Source organism: Trichosurus vulpecula, chromosome 3 (assembly GCF_011100635.1).
Source record: "Trichosurus vulpecula isolate mTriVul1 chromosome 3, mTriVul1.pri, whole genome shotgun sequence".
NCBI classification, from domain to species: domain Eukaryota; kingdom Metazoa; phylum Chordata; class Mammalia; order Diprotodontia; family Phalangeridae; genus Trichosurus; species Trichosurus vulpecula.
The window spans coordinates 166911410-166932389 of record NC_050575.1 but is presented as its reverse complement, the minus strand read 5'-3'; the positions used below and the strand labels follow the sequence as shown (position 1 = coordinate 166932389).

The following is a 20980-nucleotide window of genomic DNA, read 5'->3' as shown; positions in this document are numbered from 1 at the left end:
TGGTGAGAAAGGGGGGGGGGTGGAGGTGGGGGTGGGGAGGAATGTCTTGGTGTTCTATAGTGACATCTGTGCCTTAGGGTTTTGTTCATTCCCATATGACTTTTCAGGTTTAATTAAGGGTGGAGATTGTCCTCATTTCAAAAACTGCCTTTCCTGATTTTTCTGACTAGGGCTGGATTATGGATGGCATTCCTGAAACTCGAGAACAGGCACTGATGATACAGACTTCTGGAATCTCTCCCAGGCATGTCAGTAAGTAGCATTCAGTCTCAGCCTCACATGACACCCACATTCCTCCAATACAGAAACAAAATAGAAAGTCAGTATCTTTAACCTATTTTTCTTTTTTTTTCCCTTCTCTTTCTAGTTGTGCTGAGCGCTCCAGACACTGTCCTGATTGAGAGAAATCTGGGCAAACGGATTGATCCTTATAATGGAGGTAACGTTATTGTGAGCTTCTTGAGAATAGAGACTATCTTTTGCCCCTTTTTGTATCCCCAGCATGTAGCACAGTGCCTGGTGCATAGTAGGTGCTTAATCATTGTTTATTGACTAATTGACTGACTGTCTCCTGCAGATGGATCTCCTCTAGTGGAGAGTTTTAAAAACAGCATGGTGGACACTAATCATACCATGATAGTAGAATCAGTCTTGTAAGGAAACCATAGCTGTGTTATGGTAACCCTTCTTTCTTTTGCTCCAGTTCTGTTCTTAGACTCATAAAACTTGAGACACAAGTCTAGTTCAGCACTTCTCAAACTTATTTGACAATTCAATTAAATAAATATTTATTAAGTACCTACTATGTATGGTTTTTGGTGCTGGGTATACATAGGCAAAAGGAAACATTCTTTGTCCTCAACTGGCTCACATTCTATTAGGAGAATTTAACATATACACAGATAAACATATTACAAAAACAGTTGACGAGGAACAGAACATGAACAATTGAGGGGATGAGGGAAGGCTTCATAGAGGAAATGGCAACTGAATTGATCGCTGAAGGAAGATGGATTCTGAGAGGTGATGATGAGGACATACACTGGGAAACAACTTGAATACAGAGTTGGAAGATGGAATATTGAATTTAGGGGAACAACTAATAGTCCAGATTGGCCTTGGAAAATTTTTGCGTTTGAAACAAATTGATAGAACCCATAGATACTAATCTGAAGAGTCCTGGGGATGTGGACTATCTTTGGGAATTAGAAGCAATCAGAGAAATTATAGATTAAGATCAAGGAAATTAAGCTTATTTTCATAACAAACATCTTGTGGCATGTAGTATTTTTCATACATACATAATTTACTCTTTGATATTTTAGAGGGCAACATTTCTAGTGCTCATCTTTTTTGTCACAGGATAGCTATTCACGTCTTGTGGAGCACAATTTAGAACATGATCTAGTCCAATGTCTTTATTTTGAAGAGGAGAAAAGTGGGGACCAGAGAGGTTAAGAGCCTTGTCCAAGGTCTAGGAAGGAGATGTCCTTAACAACCATATGAGTGGGATGGAAGAGTACTTTCTCTCCTCACCCCAAGTAGTTGCCAATAAGTCCCCTTTCCCCCCACACCTTTATCTCTTGCCTCATGGTTAAACATTGACATCGCGCCCCTCCTCATCCATGGAAGGGAACTCAGAATCCCCATTTCACTCAGATGCTTGAGCTCTTTTCCTCTCTTTCTAATGGTGGTGGGCTAGATCCCTTTAGTTCCCCACCCCCTCCTGCACAATGGTCATGGCTGTTCACTTTGATGAGCAGAAAGTCACCAGTTACAATTCTTCTGGTAAGATGGAGGACCTCCAGACCTTACCATCTGCCCTTCCACTACATCTTCCAATCTCCTGGGTCCTATTATCCATCTGAAACTGAACACTTAGAACTTCTGGGACTTTTCATCCACCCTGCAACTGAACATTCCTGTGTACATGGTGTCTCTTCCCTGCCCCACCCCCCCCCAATTCCCATTAAAGTGTGAAGTCCTTGAGAACAGGGAATGTCTTGGTTTTGTATTTGTGTCTCCTGGTTTTAGTATAGCCCCTGGCATATTATAAATACTTAAATGTTTCATTCATTCATTCATTCATTCAGGACTAGGTCTGTCTCAGGGCTATAGGACCTCATACATGCATGCACTCCGATATTTTGATTTTATGGGTTTTTGTTTGTTTTGTTTTGTTTTTTGAGGGGGGAAGGCAGGGCAATTGGGGTTAAGTGACTTGCCTAAGGTCACACAACTAGTAAATGTGTCAAGTGTCTGAGGCCGGATTTGAACTCAGGTCCTCCTGACTCCAGGGCCAGTGCTCTACTCACTGTGCCACCTAGCTGCCCCAATTTTGTGTTATAGAACAGAAAGATGAGAACTTCGTTTCCATTTGACTATATCAGTGATGTGAGATTGTGACTTCAGGGGTATGGTTTTATGTCTGTGGGCTATTGTTGGACAGTCAACTGCACCTCTACCTTAGAAATGGAGCAGGGGAATTCATGAAGATGATAATTGTGTTGAAGCCTCTTCCATCTTTTGAGGGAGGGAACCTGTTAGAGACCAAAGAAAATAGCTTCTCCTCTCCCTCTACCTGGAGAGTCAATGTCTGAGAGAAGTGAAGAACAGCGGCGTGGATAGCCCAAAGTGGTAAATAATTCACAAAATCACTTATATTTGGCTTGGGAATATATTACAACAATTCATTTTGTTTTGTTTCACTTTCTTAATTAGGTTTTGCTTACAATGAAGGTCTCTACTAGTCTTTATTCAAGAGTCTCATTGGCTTCCGGCTATCTTTCAGATAGGGCTGTGTTTTCTTCAGTTGTAATCTGTGATTGTTCATCGTTTCCAAATATACTGAGGCAGAAAGAAGTTGAATTCTTGCTCAATCTAATAAAACCCATGAGAAGACCTGGAGACTGAACTAAGAACTTGTCCATTCCATCCCATATTTATTGAATGAATAATTGAATGAATGTTGGATCATAACCAAACAACATAGATGAAAGATTTCTAAGCTTATATTAGCATAAGTTGGGTCTAATATAGAAAGTGTGGACAGATGGTATATATGGTCCTTCATGGTCAGACCTTTGGTGATTTGGAGCAATGACTTTTTATTCTAATAAATCCCCCCTCTTTTTCCCCAGAGGTTTATCACACAACTTTTGACTGGCCCTCGGATCCTGAAGTGCAGAAGCGGCTGAAGGCACCATTTGGCATCTCTGAGGAGGAAACAGCCAAGAGACTAATTGAGTATCACAGGAACATTACTAGGATTCTCCCTTCTTATCCTAAAATTTTGAAGGTTATCAGTTCTGATCAGCCTTGTGTGGATGTCTTCTACCAGGGTAAATATAAACTCATGGCATCATTTGAAATATTCAAGTGCTGTTCAAGGTGACCCTCAAAACATAGTGACATCTTACTTATCCAGTGTCTTTATAACAATAACTTCTGAGGCTATTGTGTGTATTACATATCTCAGCTCCTTGAAGGCAGGGACTGTCTTTTGCCTCTTTTTGTATTTCCAGTGCTTAGCATAGTCCCTTGCAAACAGTAATTGCTTAATAAATGTTTATTGATTGATTGATTAAAGAGAAGACAGCCACACTGACAACAGCAAGAAATGTTGAGCCACCCTATGTAAGATTAGCTCCAAATGGATACATGACTGGGATATAGAAGGTCATATCATTAATAAATGGGAAGAACAAAGAAACTTCCTTTCAAATATATGGATAAGGGAAGAATTCACCACCAAATGAGGGACAAAGAGGAAAAACAAACAATCCTGACTATATAAAGTTTAAAAGTTTTTGCACAAATAAAACTGATTCAAATACAATTAGGAGGGAAATAAAGTACTGGGAAAAATCTTTGCAGTAGGTTTTTCTGACAGAGATCTCAATTCCAAGATTCAAACTGATTTGAACTGATTCAAACATATAAGAATGAGTCTTTTCCCAGTTGGTAAATGGTCAAAAGGTACAAAATGGCAGTTTTCAGAGGAAGAAATCCAAGTTATCAATAGTCATGTCAAAAAATGCTCCACATCACTAATAATTAGAGAGATGCAAATTAAAGCAACTGTGAAGTTTCACCTCACACCCACCAGACTGATAAAGATGACAAAAGAGGAAAATAACAAGTGTTGGAGGGGCTTCAGGAAAAAGGCATCCTGGGGCACTGTTTGTGGCTGTGAATTAATTCAACCATTTTGGAAAGCAACTTGTAACTATGTCCCACCCTGAAAAACCCTTTGACCCAAAACCATTATTAGACCTATTCCCTGAAGATAATAAAGAAATAGGAAAGAGACTAATCTATCCAAAAATACTTATAGCAGCTATTTTTATAGTAGCAAATTATTGGAAACTAACAAGGTGCCTACCAATTGGGGAATGGCTGAGCAAATATGATGACATGTAACAATGCTATTGTGCCATAAGAATTGATGGAAGGGATAATTTTGGAGAAACATAGAAAGACTTATATAAAATGATTCAGAGTGAAGGGAACAGAACCAGGAGAACAATTTATGCAATAATAATAATGTGAAAAGGAATAAATTTTAAAGCTTAAGAACTCTGATCAATACCAAGACTAAATATAATTCCAGAAGCCCCAAAATGATGTGTGCCACCCACCTCCTGGCAGGGAGATACAAAATAACACATACATTTTTGGACATGACCAATGTGGGAGTTTATTTTGCTTGAATAAGTTTCATTTTTCTTTTTCTTTCTTCCCCCTGCCCCAATTGTTTACTGAAAAAAAGTTTTAAAAAGAAATGATAGTGAGGGAATAGAATAGAAAAAAGTATTAAAAGTGGACTTGACCTCTCAAAAAGTTTGAGGTAATTTAATTTGGGGGCAAGGACCTTTCTATACTTTAATATTCACCTGAACACATCGCTGTGGCTCCTGTATAGTTCAGTAATTGCTATCATTAATGATTTTCCTGAGTCATAAAGAAAAAGGGAATTATGTTCAGCAATCCTGTTTGTTCAAAAAAAAAAGAGTGTAATGTGTTTTAGAAGTATTTCCATCTCAACGGATTAGCACTTTAAAATATTTTTCCCCCTGTGCTTAAAGGTTCAGTTTTCAGTTATCTGGAATGTTCACCAGTTTCCTAAAGATGCTTGATGCCTGAGGAATGTCTGTCTGTAATCTGTCAACACAGGCTGAGCAATACAGAAAACTGAGGCAATTATCTGAATAAACCTTTTGAAGAAAAGGAGATTTAGGTTTTGAGTGATTGAATTATCCAGGTCAGACACCCATAGCGATCACCCTCAATCCTGTTACCCACGTAGACAGAGTCTTCCTAGCCATCCTCAGGGCATTTAATTGAAGAAGAGCTGCTGTATGAAGGAGTGTGATGAGTAAGCTGACTTGGCTTTGATGAGTTTTCTGAAACTTTATTTTACCTGAGTGATATCCGAGGTACAATCTTATATTTTGAAATTAAAGAAGAAAAAAAAAAATCAACCAGCAGTTGAAAGTCCAGAGAACACAACACTTTAAAAAACCCCAGTCTTGTAATTACTTATAATTTTCTAGTTATTTCGCATCTCAAAAGGATCTTTAATAACAAGCACTGTACTGCTAAGATAAACAACTGAGAAGTTTATATTATGCCACGATTCTGAATTTATACATTAATTACTTCCAAATTACTTAATTAAATTTAAAAGTTCATATGATTGTTCATAAAGAATTCATGCTTGGAATTGTAAATAAAAATGTGAGTGTCTGAATATTAATTATTATTAATTAATAATGTAGAGAGATAAATTGAAAATTGGAATAAAAAAAATCTCTAGTTTGTTTTTCCCCCTCCTCTCTGCAGTGTATCAACCAGCCAGATATTTTTAAAAGAATAATTAGATGTTGAGACTGTCTGGGGGATCATTATTTCTAATTAACTTAGTTATTTACTGTAAATTAGGCACCATTTGTAAGCAGGCTACTTTGCCTGTAGTGTGTATGCTTTTAGGCATTTTGGATTGTGAAAAGGATTGAAGATAAAGAATCTTACTTGGCAAGCTTTCTCTAGCTTTTTCTTGTTTGGGGAGTGGATACAGGCAACATGTTAACAGTGAAAAGAATATTAGTTATACCCCCATCTCTGACATTTACTAGTTATGTGACCTTGGGAGGGGGGAGCAATTCACAGAATGTCCCTGGGCCTCAGTGTACCCATCAGTAAGATGACTGAGGTGGACTTAAGGCTCTGAGATGCTTTCCAGCTCTGCCATTCTATGGTCTAAGGTTTTCCATCCAGCTCTTATGCTTCATGTTCTAACATTCTGTGGACTAGGTTATCCTATTTTAACACTCCTTTTTCTTAGAACTCTTCCAGATTCATTGTTCTGTGTTTTAGCAAGCTTTGGTTTAAAGTCTCTTCCAGCTCCATTACTTTATGTTCTAACGTTTTTTACTCAGTGGTGACTTTCAATTTTAACGTTCTGGGATCTCAGTTTCAGTCTGAATCCCCATCTGGGTTCTATGGATCTGTGAAGGCTGTTGACTATGAAATTCCCACAATTTCAACACTAGGTAACAGTTCCTCCCGTTTTGAAGTGTCCCATTTCCTGAAGTCAGGGGCATCTGAATCTCCTTCTTATGTTCCTTCATCGGGGAGAATCTAGAAACTCATCGAAATAAGAAGGTATTCTGGGACCAAAGGCTTACATATAAACTTGCAATCTAATTGTCCTTACAATTGCAAATTGCCTACAAAGCCAGAGTCCCTATTCCTTCAGAAGACCTGGTTAAGGAGAAGGGGATCTGGTTTTAACGGGGCCGGGGAGGGGGCCTGCAACCTTGTAAAATGCCTGCTGTTAGATCTCCAAAGTGTCTGCCTTTTCATCGGACTGATGAGCCTCTCTCACTTCCCCAAGCTTTCGTCCCTCTGGTTTCAGGTGGTCTCACTTGTTTTTCTCTCATGACTCCCTGGCCCCTGAAGCACACTGATGTGATAGTCACCTCATTTCCAGGAATATCTCACCTCCGTGTTTCCATTTCTCTTTGTTCATCAAATGCCAGGCACACCCTAGTCAGTCCTGTGGAGGGAGCTAAACCCCACCGTCTCCCTGACCTATTTGATCATCATCTCTTTGGGGACCTGGAACCAAGTTTGTGTCACTGGAGTGCAGCTGCACGGATTATTCTTCACAAATCCTGCCGTCCTTTAGAAGTTCCCAGGAGATAGGCCCTTGGACTAATAAATTTATTAGAACCCTCCATCTAATACCAGGCATGATCAGTAGAAATCAAAAGCAGATTCTGACAAGGAAGAACAGAATCAGTCTGGGGGCTTCATGCCACCCCTCTTTTTCATGCAAATAATAATAATAGGAAAAAAGCATGAAGAAGTCCACAATCCTGTTTGATTTTTGAGAAATCACAGTGCGATGCCATTCATGTACAACCCGCATACCAATAATAAGTACTTTGAACATGTGGGAAAGAATGGAATCCACTGCATTTTGTAGAGATTGCTGGGCAGTGCTCAGGTGCTTCTGCGGCTTCTTCTGAAATTAATTGCTCCCCTCCTCGCCCCTCTGCCTTTCCTATGTCTTTCCACAGAGGGCAGAGTCCCTGAAATGTAATTATTTTCCCCTGCTGCTCTGGTGGCTACTCAGGAGAGATACAGAGTTTCCATGGTGTTATAAGAGAAGGGAATAATTGTTCCCATTAAGAAGGGCGAAGCAAAGGTGTGGTAAGATGGTTTTCTTTTTATTTGGGACCTTAAGTTTATTATCCGTACATCCTTTCTCTTCAGCTCTAACCTATGTCCAAAGCCAGCATCGGTCAAATGCTCCTTTTACTCCAAAGATTTTGCTTTGTGGACCCACGGGCAGTGGGAAAAGTCTACAGGCAGCTCTCCTTGCTCAGAAATATGGCATTGTCAATGGTAAGTTTCCAGTAAATATGTTCCATCTCCTTTCCAACTTTTTTTGTGGGGAGGGGGAACAGGAAATCATTTATCTTTTTTCTTTCCTGCCCAAATGCTCACAAAATTTTTCTGTTAGTCCATCACTGCAGAATAACTTTTCTCCCTGAAAAATATTCCTATAAAAAATTAACCAAATAAAACCATATATCCAAGTCTAAACCAGTTAGAACATTTTTCTGGTCATCATTTTTATGCCCTTTAGAGTGGTAGTTTTTCAGAGATGCCCTCCTGGTTTGACTTCTCCATTGAAACTGTGGACTTTGCATAATGTGGTCACTCTTTTATCTCTCTCTCTCTCTCTCTCTCTCTCTCTCTCTCTCTCTCTCTCTCTCTTTCTCCCTCTTTCTCTCTCTGTCTATCTATCTATCTATTCATTTATTTGTTTGTTTGCTTGTTTTCTGGTATCATGCAACGACCCCAGCCCAGGGTGGTGTTTACAGGCCAATAATTTTTAAACTGGATGGAGACTTTTTCTTGTATACCATTTCAATAAATATTTCACCAGGAGGAGAGAAAATATTGAAATGAGCTCTCTCGGCCTTTCACAGGGTGGTCCCAGGTGGCATTAGATGCCAGCATGTGTTAAAAAGCATAAAGGATTTGAAAGTCAGAGGAAATAGCACCAGACAGGGCAGGGTAGATGGTGAGAGTTAAAGGCCCTGCCTCAAACTCTTTGCAACCCTGAAGCAAACTCCATTTTATTTTAAAAGATAAAATGTAGTTATACAACCTGTGTCCCCCACCCCACTTTGAACTCTTGGAAGTTTCTAGTGGATCTTCCCCTTGATAAAGGCATTTAAAAACTCAATTTCTCTAACTTTACACACCAAAGTTACTCAGAATAACCAGGGTTAGTGTCTGTGTTTGCATGTATAAAATGAATGACTGCTTAGTTATGAATTATATTTGATAAGCAGAGATATATATATTCTGGCCAAAATTTTTGCTTTTCCTTCCCACAGTAGTAGGTGTTTGCTTTTAGTAAGCCAAATTTGTCTAGATAGTATGTCCTCTATTTAATTTTGCTTATATAATCATCCTCGTAAGTCTTTTTATAACTAAAACCCTAGTTGCAATTAATAGAGTGTATTGGCATTTTATCACAAATGAAAAGCAAACACAGTCTTCCTTGGTTTAAAGATGGTTTTGTTGTTTGTATTTATTATTATGTCTGTACATGTGGAGTTATTATAGCAAATACATTAACTAAAGAATTAAGATCTGATAAGCAAAGCACAAACAAATTGTGCTAGGTTTTAAAAAATGAGTTAGATTAATGAAATGTTAGTTTATCCTTAAGTAATTATCACTGTGCTCTATTTTTATCTTGTGCAATATGTTTCTTTCAATAACGTTTTTATTCGAATTCTTTCCCCATAACTAATTGCGCAGAAATGAACTTCACTGGCGAGATTTTTTTCTAAGAAAGAAGCTAAAAGTGACCCACCATAATTTTTCCTTTTCATGTTGTCATTTCTTGATTATGTGTTAGAATGGAAATCTTTTTATTCTCTTGGACAATTGAGGATTTGCATCTATAATTTTATAAGCTACTGAGCTGTCCTTGATCAATTTAAGACAACATAAGTAAGCTCAGTTCAGCCAGCTAAGATTTGGGCAGGTAGCTAACACATTTACAGAATTTCCATCCTGAGATACAGAGTTGCTATAGCAAGTTCAAAGGACTTTTTCTGGGTCTTAAGTGGCAAAAGCTTTGTCTTCTGTGCCAGCCCTTTGCTTTGTCTCCATACATGCACTTGCAAACTATCAAACCACACTTTCTCCATTTCCTTAAAAACTAAGGAAATCAACAAGACCAAACTCTTCTAGTCAGTCTAGACATATTGAGTGACTACTGTCTATAGAACCTCATATGAGGCTCCAGAAGTGGGTAGCTTGAAAATCTTCTTTAGGCACTGCTTCTAACATTTGAACATTTTTATGCAGTTTATATTTACTACTGTATGGGTTGTTGTTTTGGGGTTAGTTCAGTCATGTCTGATTCTTCATGACCCCATTTGGGGTTTTCTTGGCATTTCCTTTTCCAGCTCATTTTACAGATGAGGAAACTGAGGCAAACAGGGTTACGTGACTTGCCTAGGGTCACACAAAGGCATGGATTTTTATAGCTGGAAGGGACCATCTATTCCAACTTTCTCACTTGAAAGATGTGGAAGTTGAGTTATGAAGCTTGCCCAACTTCATGACTCTTAGCAGTGGAGCTCAGGTCTCTGAGCCCCTAACTTGATGCTTATCCAACTGTGTCACACAGCTTTGTTTTATGAAGTTCTGCAGCCAATACCACCACCACCAACAATAACAAAGTTATTTGACCTCTCTTTTCTTCATTACAAATCCCATTTTATTTTTTTTCTCTAAACTTCCAGAATCTTTATTAGTGAAATATGAGGCTGAAGCATCCTTGTCATTCCTGTTACAATAAGTTAGTTGTATCGCAATTGCTTTGGACAGATTTGTTATCATTACATACTCATGATGAACAAATAATGGGTAACTAATATAGTTGGTAAAGAAGGCCTCCGTTTTTGCATGTAATTTCATCTGCTTCAGGCTCTCGTTGAAAAAGGCATGATTGGCAAAATTAAGAAGGTTTGACTTATGCATATAGCATCTAATGTGAAAATTTTGTTGCATGGCTTAATAACCAAATGCCCTTTGTTATTAATAGTAAGCGCTACTTCTAAAGATGGTATTACGCATTTAAGCGTTGACAATGTAAACATGACCACATCAGCCATATTTTGAAAATTACTCACCAGGTACCACCCCAACCTAGAAGTGATTTGGCAATGGAAAGGATCATCCCCATAACCAGCAATCGATACATCCTGGCTCCCTGGCTCTTGTGTATCTAACAGTTCCTACGTAATAGCTTTATTAACACAAATGTATTTGGGACCCATCATTCAGAATGGTGCTTACTCATTTCCTGGATATTGTTTGCTCCTACCAAGTCAGGGAGTATCAAATTTTGCTCTATAATTCTGAGTTTAAACTAGGCCCTCATGGATTTCCTATTTGGTGACATATCTTATTAGTGTCTTTTCTCTTGCCTTCCATTTTTAATATGTTCTTCACAAATGCATTCCTTTTTATTCCACAGCCTTTGCTGCGCAGTTTCTGTATGATATTTGTTTTTGCTTGGCCATACTCTCACAGGAGAAAAGCTCTTTTATTTTTTTCTGTCCACAGTGACCTTTTTCTACCATGCAGCTTTGGGGCTTATTTTTCTTTTCCTCCCATCTTATTTAAAATTTAACCTATGTCTTTCTGTTCCTCTCTTCCCTCAGTCTGCTGTGGGCAACTGCTGAAAGAAGTAGTTGCAAGCCATACAAATGTTGGAGAACACATCCGGCCATTTCTTGAAAAGAAAATGCGAGGTGAGTCATACTACTTGCTAACCACCAAAGGGTTACAAGTTCTGATGAGAAATAATCCAGGGTGGGAAATCTCTGATACTCTGGGGGTTCACAATAGGGAGCGATAACCAGGTGAGTTAAAGATAGACTTTCATAAGCAAAGATTCATTTGCTTTACTCATGAGCAGCTTCTGTTTGCATTTAAATTTGATCCCCAAGTGAGGCAAGTTTATAAACACTGACTTGCTTTGCAGTAATGTTGATTGTTCCTAACTTATGTCATTCAGAATTTAGAACCAGAGAAGACCTTAAAGACTTTTTGGGCCAACCTGCCGTTTTACTCCTGAGGAAACGGAGGCCCAAAGAATGGAAGGAAATTGCCCCAAATCGAGTGAGTTAGTAGTGGCAGAGTTTGGCCTAGACCCCAGGACTCCTAACGCCTAGTCCAATGATCTTTCTTCTACAACATACTTAGATTGTAATGGTAGAAGGGAGCTATCTCCCTATTTCAAACAGATTTTTAAAAGTCTTTTTCCCTTATGAACTTGAAATTTGATTTTTGACTATTTGTTTTAGGTTGATTAGGTATTTACTTGCCTTAAGGTAGGGAGAGTAAAATGATAACTCAAAGTCCCCCCCAGAGCTATGATATTTAGTATAACAGACCCAATGGCCCATTGGGCTAGATGCCCCTTCCAAATAAGGGACTCTAGCTTGGGACTCACACAGACTAGGTTCAGTCCTGGTGGGGATTATAACTCCACCCCCAGAAAACAAGGAAGGTTCTTCTAAAATTCTCTGGCTTGTTATGCCCTCCTCATCCTAGATACAACTCTGGAGAACAACATTTTCAGCAAAGCTTAGATTTAGCTTATATCCCAAGAGGGATTTACAGGTTCCTATCTAAAAAGATACTTAGGGACAAAATAAGTATAGGACAGCTATTTAATACCTCCACCACAAAAGATATGCTTAAACACAAAAGATTCATAATCATGCACTGACAAATTCTTAAGGCATTATACAAATACTTAAGGCAGGAACAGGCATTTCACTTTCACCTCAGCTCTGAACTGTCTAAAACTGTCTAAAGAATTTTTAAAACTGTCTTTATCTTTTGACAAGCTAAGGCATGGCTTTGCCTCATTCTCCTCTCAATGGACATCTTTTTCTCCAAGAAGCATTGTAGTATCTACAAGGAACACTTTCCACAGGGCAGCTGGCACCAGGTGTAGAACCCAGGATTTCTAAAACTCCCAAAGGAGCCATTGGGTTCAGAAATCCCTCTCTTAATATCGCTGTTTGGTCACCTGTGCTCAGGAAAAAAAAAAAAAAAACACAAAGCACAAGAGGCTGCTAAAACCTTGAGATCCAGTTTCAGGTTCACCTAAACACGTGCATGCTCTCTAGATGCTGAAAGGATAAGAAGAAATCTTTTTCCTTCCTCTGAAGAAGCCCAAGGGATAGCTGTCAGAGTCCCAAGCTACACACTCAGAAGAGAGGAAGAAGAAACCCAAGAGTTGTCTCTCCCTCAGAAGTCTGCTGAATGGATAGCTCTTACTGTTCAAAGTTCTGTCCTTTTTGACGGAGCCCTCTTCCTTCTCCTCCCATTGGCAGATAGGAGAAAGGAGGCACATGGAGACCAACACGGAGGCCTCTGGTTTTACATGCCTTCTATCAGGGAGTCCACTAGAAACATGTCACCACTAGAAGGGGCCTAACTATAGGGACAACACGCGATACCGGGCATGCTCCTTGAAAGGGATGAACATCGTTAACTTTAGATTAAGAACTACTAGAGAGTTTATGGGTTTTCTCTGTTGTTAAAAGAGGAAGTAAAGTTTCTGATAACTATAAAGCAAGAAGAATGAAAGCTTTGTGAGCCGCTATAGTATTTATTTTTTTGTGGCAAGAAGTCTGGAGAAGAGAATCTCCCCATATCCAGGTCCAAGATTTTATTCCAGTTTTTCTCTTCTTGTAGTTTGGATAATGAAAACTACGTGTATTATGATTCGGTAGCTTGAATTATCAAGGTGTAAATGGCATAAAGGAAGATGTGGGGCTTAGTGTAAAGAAAAGCTTTTTAAAAATTAGGTTTCCAAAAGTAGAACAGACCGTATGAGGAAGTTTCCATCTTAAAGAGGTAGTTAAGCGATAGAGTAGATACAGCATTGGACTTACAAGGCAGAAGGACCCGAGTTCTAATCCTGCCTCAGATACTTACTAGTTATGTGACCTTGGACAAGTCACTTAACCTTGCTCTGCCTCAGTTTCCTCATTTGTAAAATGAAGCTACTAAAAACATTTGCCTTCCAGGGTTATTGGGAGGACAAAATGAGCTATCTGTAAAGCACTTCACAAACCTCCAGGTGCTATATAGAAGCTTATTCTTATTGTTATCATTATCATTATTATTAAATTGAAGCAAAAGCTGGATGACCCCTTGTTGGAGATATTGTACAGAGATGTTTCCTGTGCATTCTTTAATATGAGCTTAGATTAACGATGGTGATAGATTTTTGCTGAAAGGAAAAGTGTTGCAGGAAGATAAAGTCCATAGGAAAAATAACTTATAAATCCCAACCTAGTCATTTTTTGATGAGATTTCTCTTTCTCTTTCTTTTTTTTTGCCAGATAGAGTAACTAATATTGCAAATTTCTGAAAATGGCCTGCCCTTTTTGTTCTTGAACTACTGAAAAAAGGTCTCTAAGAAGAGATGTATTTCTGCTAATTTGTGTTTTGGCTCAAAGATAGCTTTGGGTTAAACAAAGCCCCCAAAGCTCTTCTTTACTAGAGATTCCCAGGATGAGTTTCACAGAGAGAAAATAGGGTTCTCTTAAATTAAATGATGTGCTTTTTGAGATAACAACAGAGAGGTGTGCAAGGTAGGAGGTTTTCTCAAGTCACCCTGAACATGAAAATGGTTTAGGGAAGACTTTCCAAATAATCCATGGAACCAAAGAAAACATGAAAGTGACTTAGGGAACGCTTTCCAAATAATCCATGGAACCAGAGAAATAGTATGATTTCTTGTCTTTGCTTTCATCTTGACTTTCTTTTCCAGAGATAGTCACCCATAGGATATTCTCTTGGAGTAACCTTGAAGTATCAGCCAGACAGACACTATTTTTCTTGACACAATTTATCTGACTGTTCAACGAAGTCCCCACCTAGTAATTCTTCTCAAGCCTCTCCCTGTTACATTTCATCTCTCTTGTCTCATGTTGCCTTCCTGATTCTGGTGTTTATCTAGCCAAGACATTCATTGCTGAATATAGGCCTCCATGTTTGGTTGTCTTTCTTAGTTTTATTCCAAGGTACAGACTGATTTCTCATTAGTTCAGTAGCAAGACTGAAAACTCCCAAGGAGGGGCAGCTAGGTGGCACAGTGAGTAGAGCACCAGTCCTGGAGTCAGGAGGATATGCGTTCAAATCCATCCTCAGAAGTGTGTGACCTTCGGCAAGTCACTTAATCCCAATTGCCCTGCCTTCCTCCCTCCCCCAAAAAAAGTTAAAAATAAAGAAAACTACCAAGTGACATGGAGGAAGCTCAATTTTTTATGTATGATAATAAAATATATACAAGCAACTCGAGCAAACTGGCCCTGAAGGTTGAGGCTACCTCTTGCCCCCTGCAAGGATACCTTCACACAGTTGCCAAAAGGCGTTAGAATGTACAGGTCTCATGATGTCACTCCAGCATTCAAAAATCAAGCATTAGTGGCTCTCCATTGCCTAGAGGACAAAATATCAACTCCTTAGGCTGGCATTTAAGGCCATTGCCAACCTCCCTTTTGAGTATCATTTCTCTCTGTTCTTCTTTGTACAGTATACCTCAGATAAACTGGATGATATCCAGACAAACTGGATCTCAAAGTATTTCATACCTATTGGGGGGAAATGCTGTAATGACCAGGGATGTAAAAGACAGTCTCAGGCTAAATATGAGAACCTTACAGCTGGGGTAAACATTTAAGTCTTACTTAAATGAGGCAGCTCAGCAGTTCGATAGAGCACTGGGCTGAAAGTTAGGAGGACTTGAGTTCAAACTTGGTCTCAGATGCTGAGTAGCCATGGGATCATGGACAGGTCACTTAGCCTTTGTCTGTCTCAGTAAAATTAGGATAATAATAGCACCAACTCTCAGGGTTGTTGTGAGCATCAAATGAAATAGTATTATTATTTAAAAGCTTAGGACAGTGCTTGGCACATAGTAGGCACTTAACAAAAGCTTGTTCTCTTCTCTTCCACCTTCCATACTTGAATGTTACTTCATTTGTAGATCTTTACATACCTGAATAGCAAATCACTTCATATATGTATATTTTATAGTCTATCTCACAGTCCTTAGGAAAGCAATAAATTAGTAGCTACAGACTTGTGTAGTTCTCAAACCCTTAGATTGTCAGTGAGGCCAGTAGAGTGATGATTGAGATATGAAAGACATCAACATCGTATCTAAGCTGCTGGTCCTTGAAAAACCTTTGGTCTCGTGGGGTTTTTAATCATTAGTCTTAATGGTGTGGTTAGTTGACTTTTTTCCCCTCCCTCTTAAGTTAGCGTGTCATTTTAAATTTAAAAAATCTTTGATTTGACCTAGGAAAAGGTACTGGGAGGTGGTTGCCATGAGCAGGCAAACTGTAGGGAGAAAAATGGCATCTGAGATGGCTGGGGCTGGTGTCGAGTCTGAGAGATGACCTTATAAGTTACTACCTTTGGAAGGAGAAGTCAAGGTAGGAGTATGAACTAAGAGTTTGGTTCCATGGGATTACTTGGAGACAGCTCCCTAAACTACATTCATTGCCATAGTGAATTAAGAAAACATCATACATCCCTCCCTGATACTACTGCCAAAATCTATCTCTTAATTTTAGTGGGCATCATGAACCTCCTTGTAGAAATACTGGCAACTCAACTTCTGTTCTATGTCATGGATCCATTTGCCAGTTACTCCCTTCCTCTAGATTAGGCTTGGTGAAATGATTTATTTTAAAGTAGAATAAACATGTGCCGCTTTGGTTTGAGGAAGCTAGGGAGAGCATTGGACTTTTTATCAAGTGAACTTGGAGGCAGGTAGGTGATGCCTAGTGTTGTTGAGCTTAGAGTCAAGTAAACCTGATTTCAAATCCTGCTTTAAACATTTATATAACTGTGTGATTCTGGTCAAGTCACTTAACCACTCTCCTCCTCAGTTTCCTCATCTGTTAATAAAATAACAAATGTAAAGTGCTTTGCAAACACCAAAATACTATATAAATGCTAGTCATCATTATCATCATCATCATGAAATCTAGGTTCAAGTTCCAGATCTGCCAAACTCTGTGACCTTAAGCCCGTTACTTTAATTCTCTGGGACTCAGTTTCTTTATCTTTAAAATGAAGAGGAAGAGGATCTCTTCCAGCCCTGACATTCTGTGATTCCTTGAACTTTCTCCAAAGCAAATCCAGAGTAGTTCTTTCACATTTAGCTTCAGTTGGATAATTTTTTAATGAAACACAAGGAAAGTTGACTACCATTTTCCGTAAATGTTAGTAGCAATCAGGTAATCTCAGACCTTGTGCTCTATACTAAAAATATGCCCCCAAGCTTGTTGTTTATTTAGACTGTACATCTCAACAAAATTAAAGATACCAAAAGTACAACTATCATATCTCAGTAACAGTTGCAATAAATTCTGTCATTTCACTAATCCTCCTCTCAAAGGAATAACAAAGAATGAATTTACATTAGTAGATACTAATACGCTCTCATTAGTGGCCCTCACAAAAGCCTCTGAGAAAACTAAAGAGGTTTATGTGCTGAAAAGGGAGGGAGAGGGAAAAATACCAGTTTGGCTTGAAACTTTTCTGTTACCATTTAAATCAGGAAGAAAGTTGAAAACAATCCTCAATAGAATTTAGTTTTGAAGAGAAGGTCAGCCTGCAAACTGCTGACCTATTTAACCAACTACAACATTACTGATGTAGAGTGCTTGCTGCAGGCAACGTGAGTTGCTACCCAGGTTGATTGATTCATTCATTATCCCATAATATCCAATTTATTCATTTACTAAATTTATTAAATATGTATTTATTACTCTGCTAGCTTATGGGAAAAATAGAAAAATCAAGTCACTCTCATGGACCATGCTATATATTCTATTCAACTTTCCTTGACATTTTGTGGATCCTAGTATCAGAATGTTAGAGCTGGAAGCCATGTCAGAATAATAGACTGTTGGAAGGAGCCTTGGACACTATCTGGTTCAACTCTCTCATCTTGAAGAGAAGGAAACTGAAGCCTGAGGTGGGGGAAGTGACTGGCCCAAGGTCAAAGAGTAGATTTCCCTCTCCCCATGGGTCATTTCCCCCTTTTTCCTTACATGACATCACTGAGGGTCATGTCACGTTAAGTGATAGGAAATCGCCCAAGTCTTTTCTCCTAAAATCCCAACCACGTGACCCATGTGAATTCTCTTTAGCTGCCACCATGGGATGAAGGGGCTCAGGGGTGAACATCAAGGCCATCCCTTTACATCATGGATTTTTAGACACTTGACCCTGCCTATGTTTAGAGGCTGTTTGACCTTTGTTTTAAATTGCTAGTGTGCTTTCAAATCTAGAACTGACGACAGAAACGGGGACTGAGAGCTGTAACTCAGAGGTCTTATTTTCCTTCAAGGCTCCATGTAGGTGTTACTTCTTCTGCAAAGCCTCCCTAATCATCTCCCTGTTGTGGTTCTTTTTTCTTCCTCATTTCCCTTGCACCACACTTACTTGTGTCCAAGCTGTATCTGCCAGTAGAGAATATAGTGCTGGAGGACAAGGTCTGTTTGGATTTTGTCTTTGTGCCTCCCTCATAGTAGGTGCCTGTGTGGTGCAGTGGGTTCAAATCCTGACTTCTATGATTATTCCCTGTGTAACCTTGGAAAAGTCACTTACCCTACCTGCGCTTCAGTTTTCTCATGGGTAAAATGGGTATATTGGATTAGATGGACTTTAAAGTTCCTTCCTACTCTAGATCTATGAATTCCCCTGGACTCACCCATTTGGTCTCATTCCCTCCTAAGGCTGAGTTCTCTTCCTGGTCCCAGGACTGAGGTCTTTTTTTCTCCCACTGACAATGAATGCTGGTCTGATGACAGACCTTCTCCTACCTCCTATTACATATGTTTATGTTTAAATTTTTGTTTAATGCTACCAGAGCCTGTTTTGATATATCTGCTCTCTAGTTTCTTTCTAGATTACTCTATGCCTAAGAGTCTGGGATTCTTAACAGACCTGGATTCTAGTCCTCATTTTCCCTTCAATTAGCTATGTGACCTTGATTAAATTACTTGACCTCTCTAGAATTGCTTCCTTGTCTGTGAAATGAGTGGGGTCCAAGGCTAAGCCCCTAGTGGTGTGTGTGTGTGTGTGTGTGTGTGTGTGTGTGTGTGTGTGTTTCTTAACTTTTTCTTTGTCTCATGGAAAGGTTGTATCTAGGTGGCTCAGTGGAAAGAGCTCTGTATCTGGAGTCTAGGAGACCTGAGTTCAGAATCAGCCTGAGACACTAGCTGTGTGATTTTGGACAAGTCATTTAACCTCTGTTTGCCCAAACCACTTAGGTATTTTTGCCAAGAAAACCCCATGGACAGTATGATCCATGAGGTCTCAAAGAGTCAACCATGACTGAACAATAACAACAAGAACCTTCTCAGAATAATATTTTTAAATGAATAAAATAAAATATATAGAATTACAAAAGAAACCAATTATACTGGAATATGGTTATCATAGTATTTAAAAAACAAACAAACAAGTTCACAGACCTTAGTTTAAGAACCTCTGACCTAGGGGATTGCTTTTAACATTCTGTGTTCTATTTTTCAACATTCTGCGGTCCATGCTCTACCATTGTCTAATTGAGCTTCTCGTCTAGCTCCCTGACTTGCTAATTTGTTCCTCTTTCTGACTTCGTAATTTTTTTTTCTACAACAGCAATGTTCACCTGTTCTCCTGTGTTTAAAATCCTGGAAGTTATCTTTGACTGTTACCTGTCTCTTTAACATCATAAACAATTTACCACCCAGTCTTGTAGACCGGAGGTGTCAAAAATGTGGCCCAAAGGCTGCATGTATCCCATAATACTGCCGGGTACCTCCTGAACCAGATTAAAATGTAATTAGAAAACATTTAACAAAATAAAAATGGACTAAAATACAGATAATATCATGTTTTAAAACCCAGTCACTGAGGCCTGTGAGGATCCTTACATAAGACTTAATGGCCCCCATTTCTATTTGACTTTGATATCACTAGTGCACATGATAACTCTCTGAAACATGTCTCACATCCAATCCCTCCTCTCTTTCCACTGTGATCACCCTAGTACAGGCACTCATTAACACCCATGTTGACCATTATGGGGCTTCACAGGTCTTTACCTCTGCTCTCTTCCCCCTTCTAATCCATTTTTCATACTACCACTGAGATAATCTCCTTTACTTATAGATGTCTCTACTTCATTCCTCTGCTCAAAAATCTGTAATAGCTCCTTGTTGCTCACTGAGGAAAATGCAGAATCCTTTGTGTGACATTCAAGGTCAAGGGTCTTCACAACATGTCACCTTTTCAATCTTATCTCATAGTGTGACCATCCAAGTACTCTGTCCTAATTCTGTACTGGATCAATTCCTGTCCCCAAACATTCGTTGTTGTTCTTTGGCCTCTGCCTTTTGCTCATACTGTTTCCTAGTCCTAGAATATCTCCCATATTCTTCTCCAACTGCTGAGTTCCTAACCACTCTTTAAAGCCCAAGTGAAGTGCTACTTTTCTCCATAAAGTCTTCTCTGATGTTCCTGGTGGTAACAGCCTTCCTTTGTTTTGCATTCTTGAGTAGAAAAGTTCTTTCACATTTTTGTATATTATAGTTATTTGGGTACCATGTCTTCTCTCCCTTATAGATTGTAGGCATAAGGATAGACATTGTACATTATCTAAACTTTTATAACAACAGCACAGTACTGTGAATAAGATAAATACAGTACTCAATATTTGTTAAGTGAATGAATGAGTGAACGATACTGTTGTAGTCTGTGTTCTAATAAGTACATTTTCTAAGATCTCATCTAGCTCTGGTCTTATAGGATTATATGATTTAAGGGAATAAACTTTTGGGAGCTCATCTCTGAAGACAAAGTCTTGATTTTGGTATATGTATGTATATATACATACACACATATTTGTGTGTATATATAGATAAAAAAAATCATCATCACCTCTGTCACCATAATCACGATCTTTCCCCCCTCTGAATAGAACTAGTCATCACATCATTTTCCTTAAAAGGATTTGTTACTTCCCGCCCCCCCACCCAGTTTTAGTCTCATGATGTTATAACCCTCTTCTGACCTCTCTAGTCTTGCTTACATTTGTTTTGGTTTTTATAGGTACTGCCAACAACTCCCAACTTAGTACCAATTACAAAATTAATTACCGTACCACTTGTATGTATCCCATGTATGTACCGATGTCTTCACATTTATTTGGCAAGAAGACTCTAAGGTCCTACCTTAACTTTGTCTTAAGTCTTCTGTTATGGGACCTTGGCTACAGCAGCATGGATGAAGTATTTGAAGGATGGTTGGGGTTTTTTTTTTCCTTTTGCTGAGTATATGTGTC

The 20980-nt window shown here is 38.9% G+C and overlaps 1 protein-coding gene across 1 annotated transcript in view; it reads left to right on the top strand.

The window, feature by feature from the left end:
- Window positions 1-20980, top strand: part of AK8 (adenylate kinase 8) — a 154079-nt gene that overhangs the window by 60128 nt on the left and 72971 nt on the right. The window contains exons 6-10 of the mRNA XM_036752031.1: window positions 171-252; window positions 368-439; window positions 3141-3341; window positions 7783-7914; window positions 11268-11357. Of these exons, the coding sequence (XP_036607926.1) occupies window positions 171-252; window positions 368-439; window positions 3141-3341; window positions 7783-7914; window positions 11268-11357 (577 nt within the window). The remainder of the gene's footprint in view (window positions 1-170; window positions 253-367; window positions 440-3140; window positions 3342-7782; window positions 7915-11267; window positions 11358-20980) is intronic.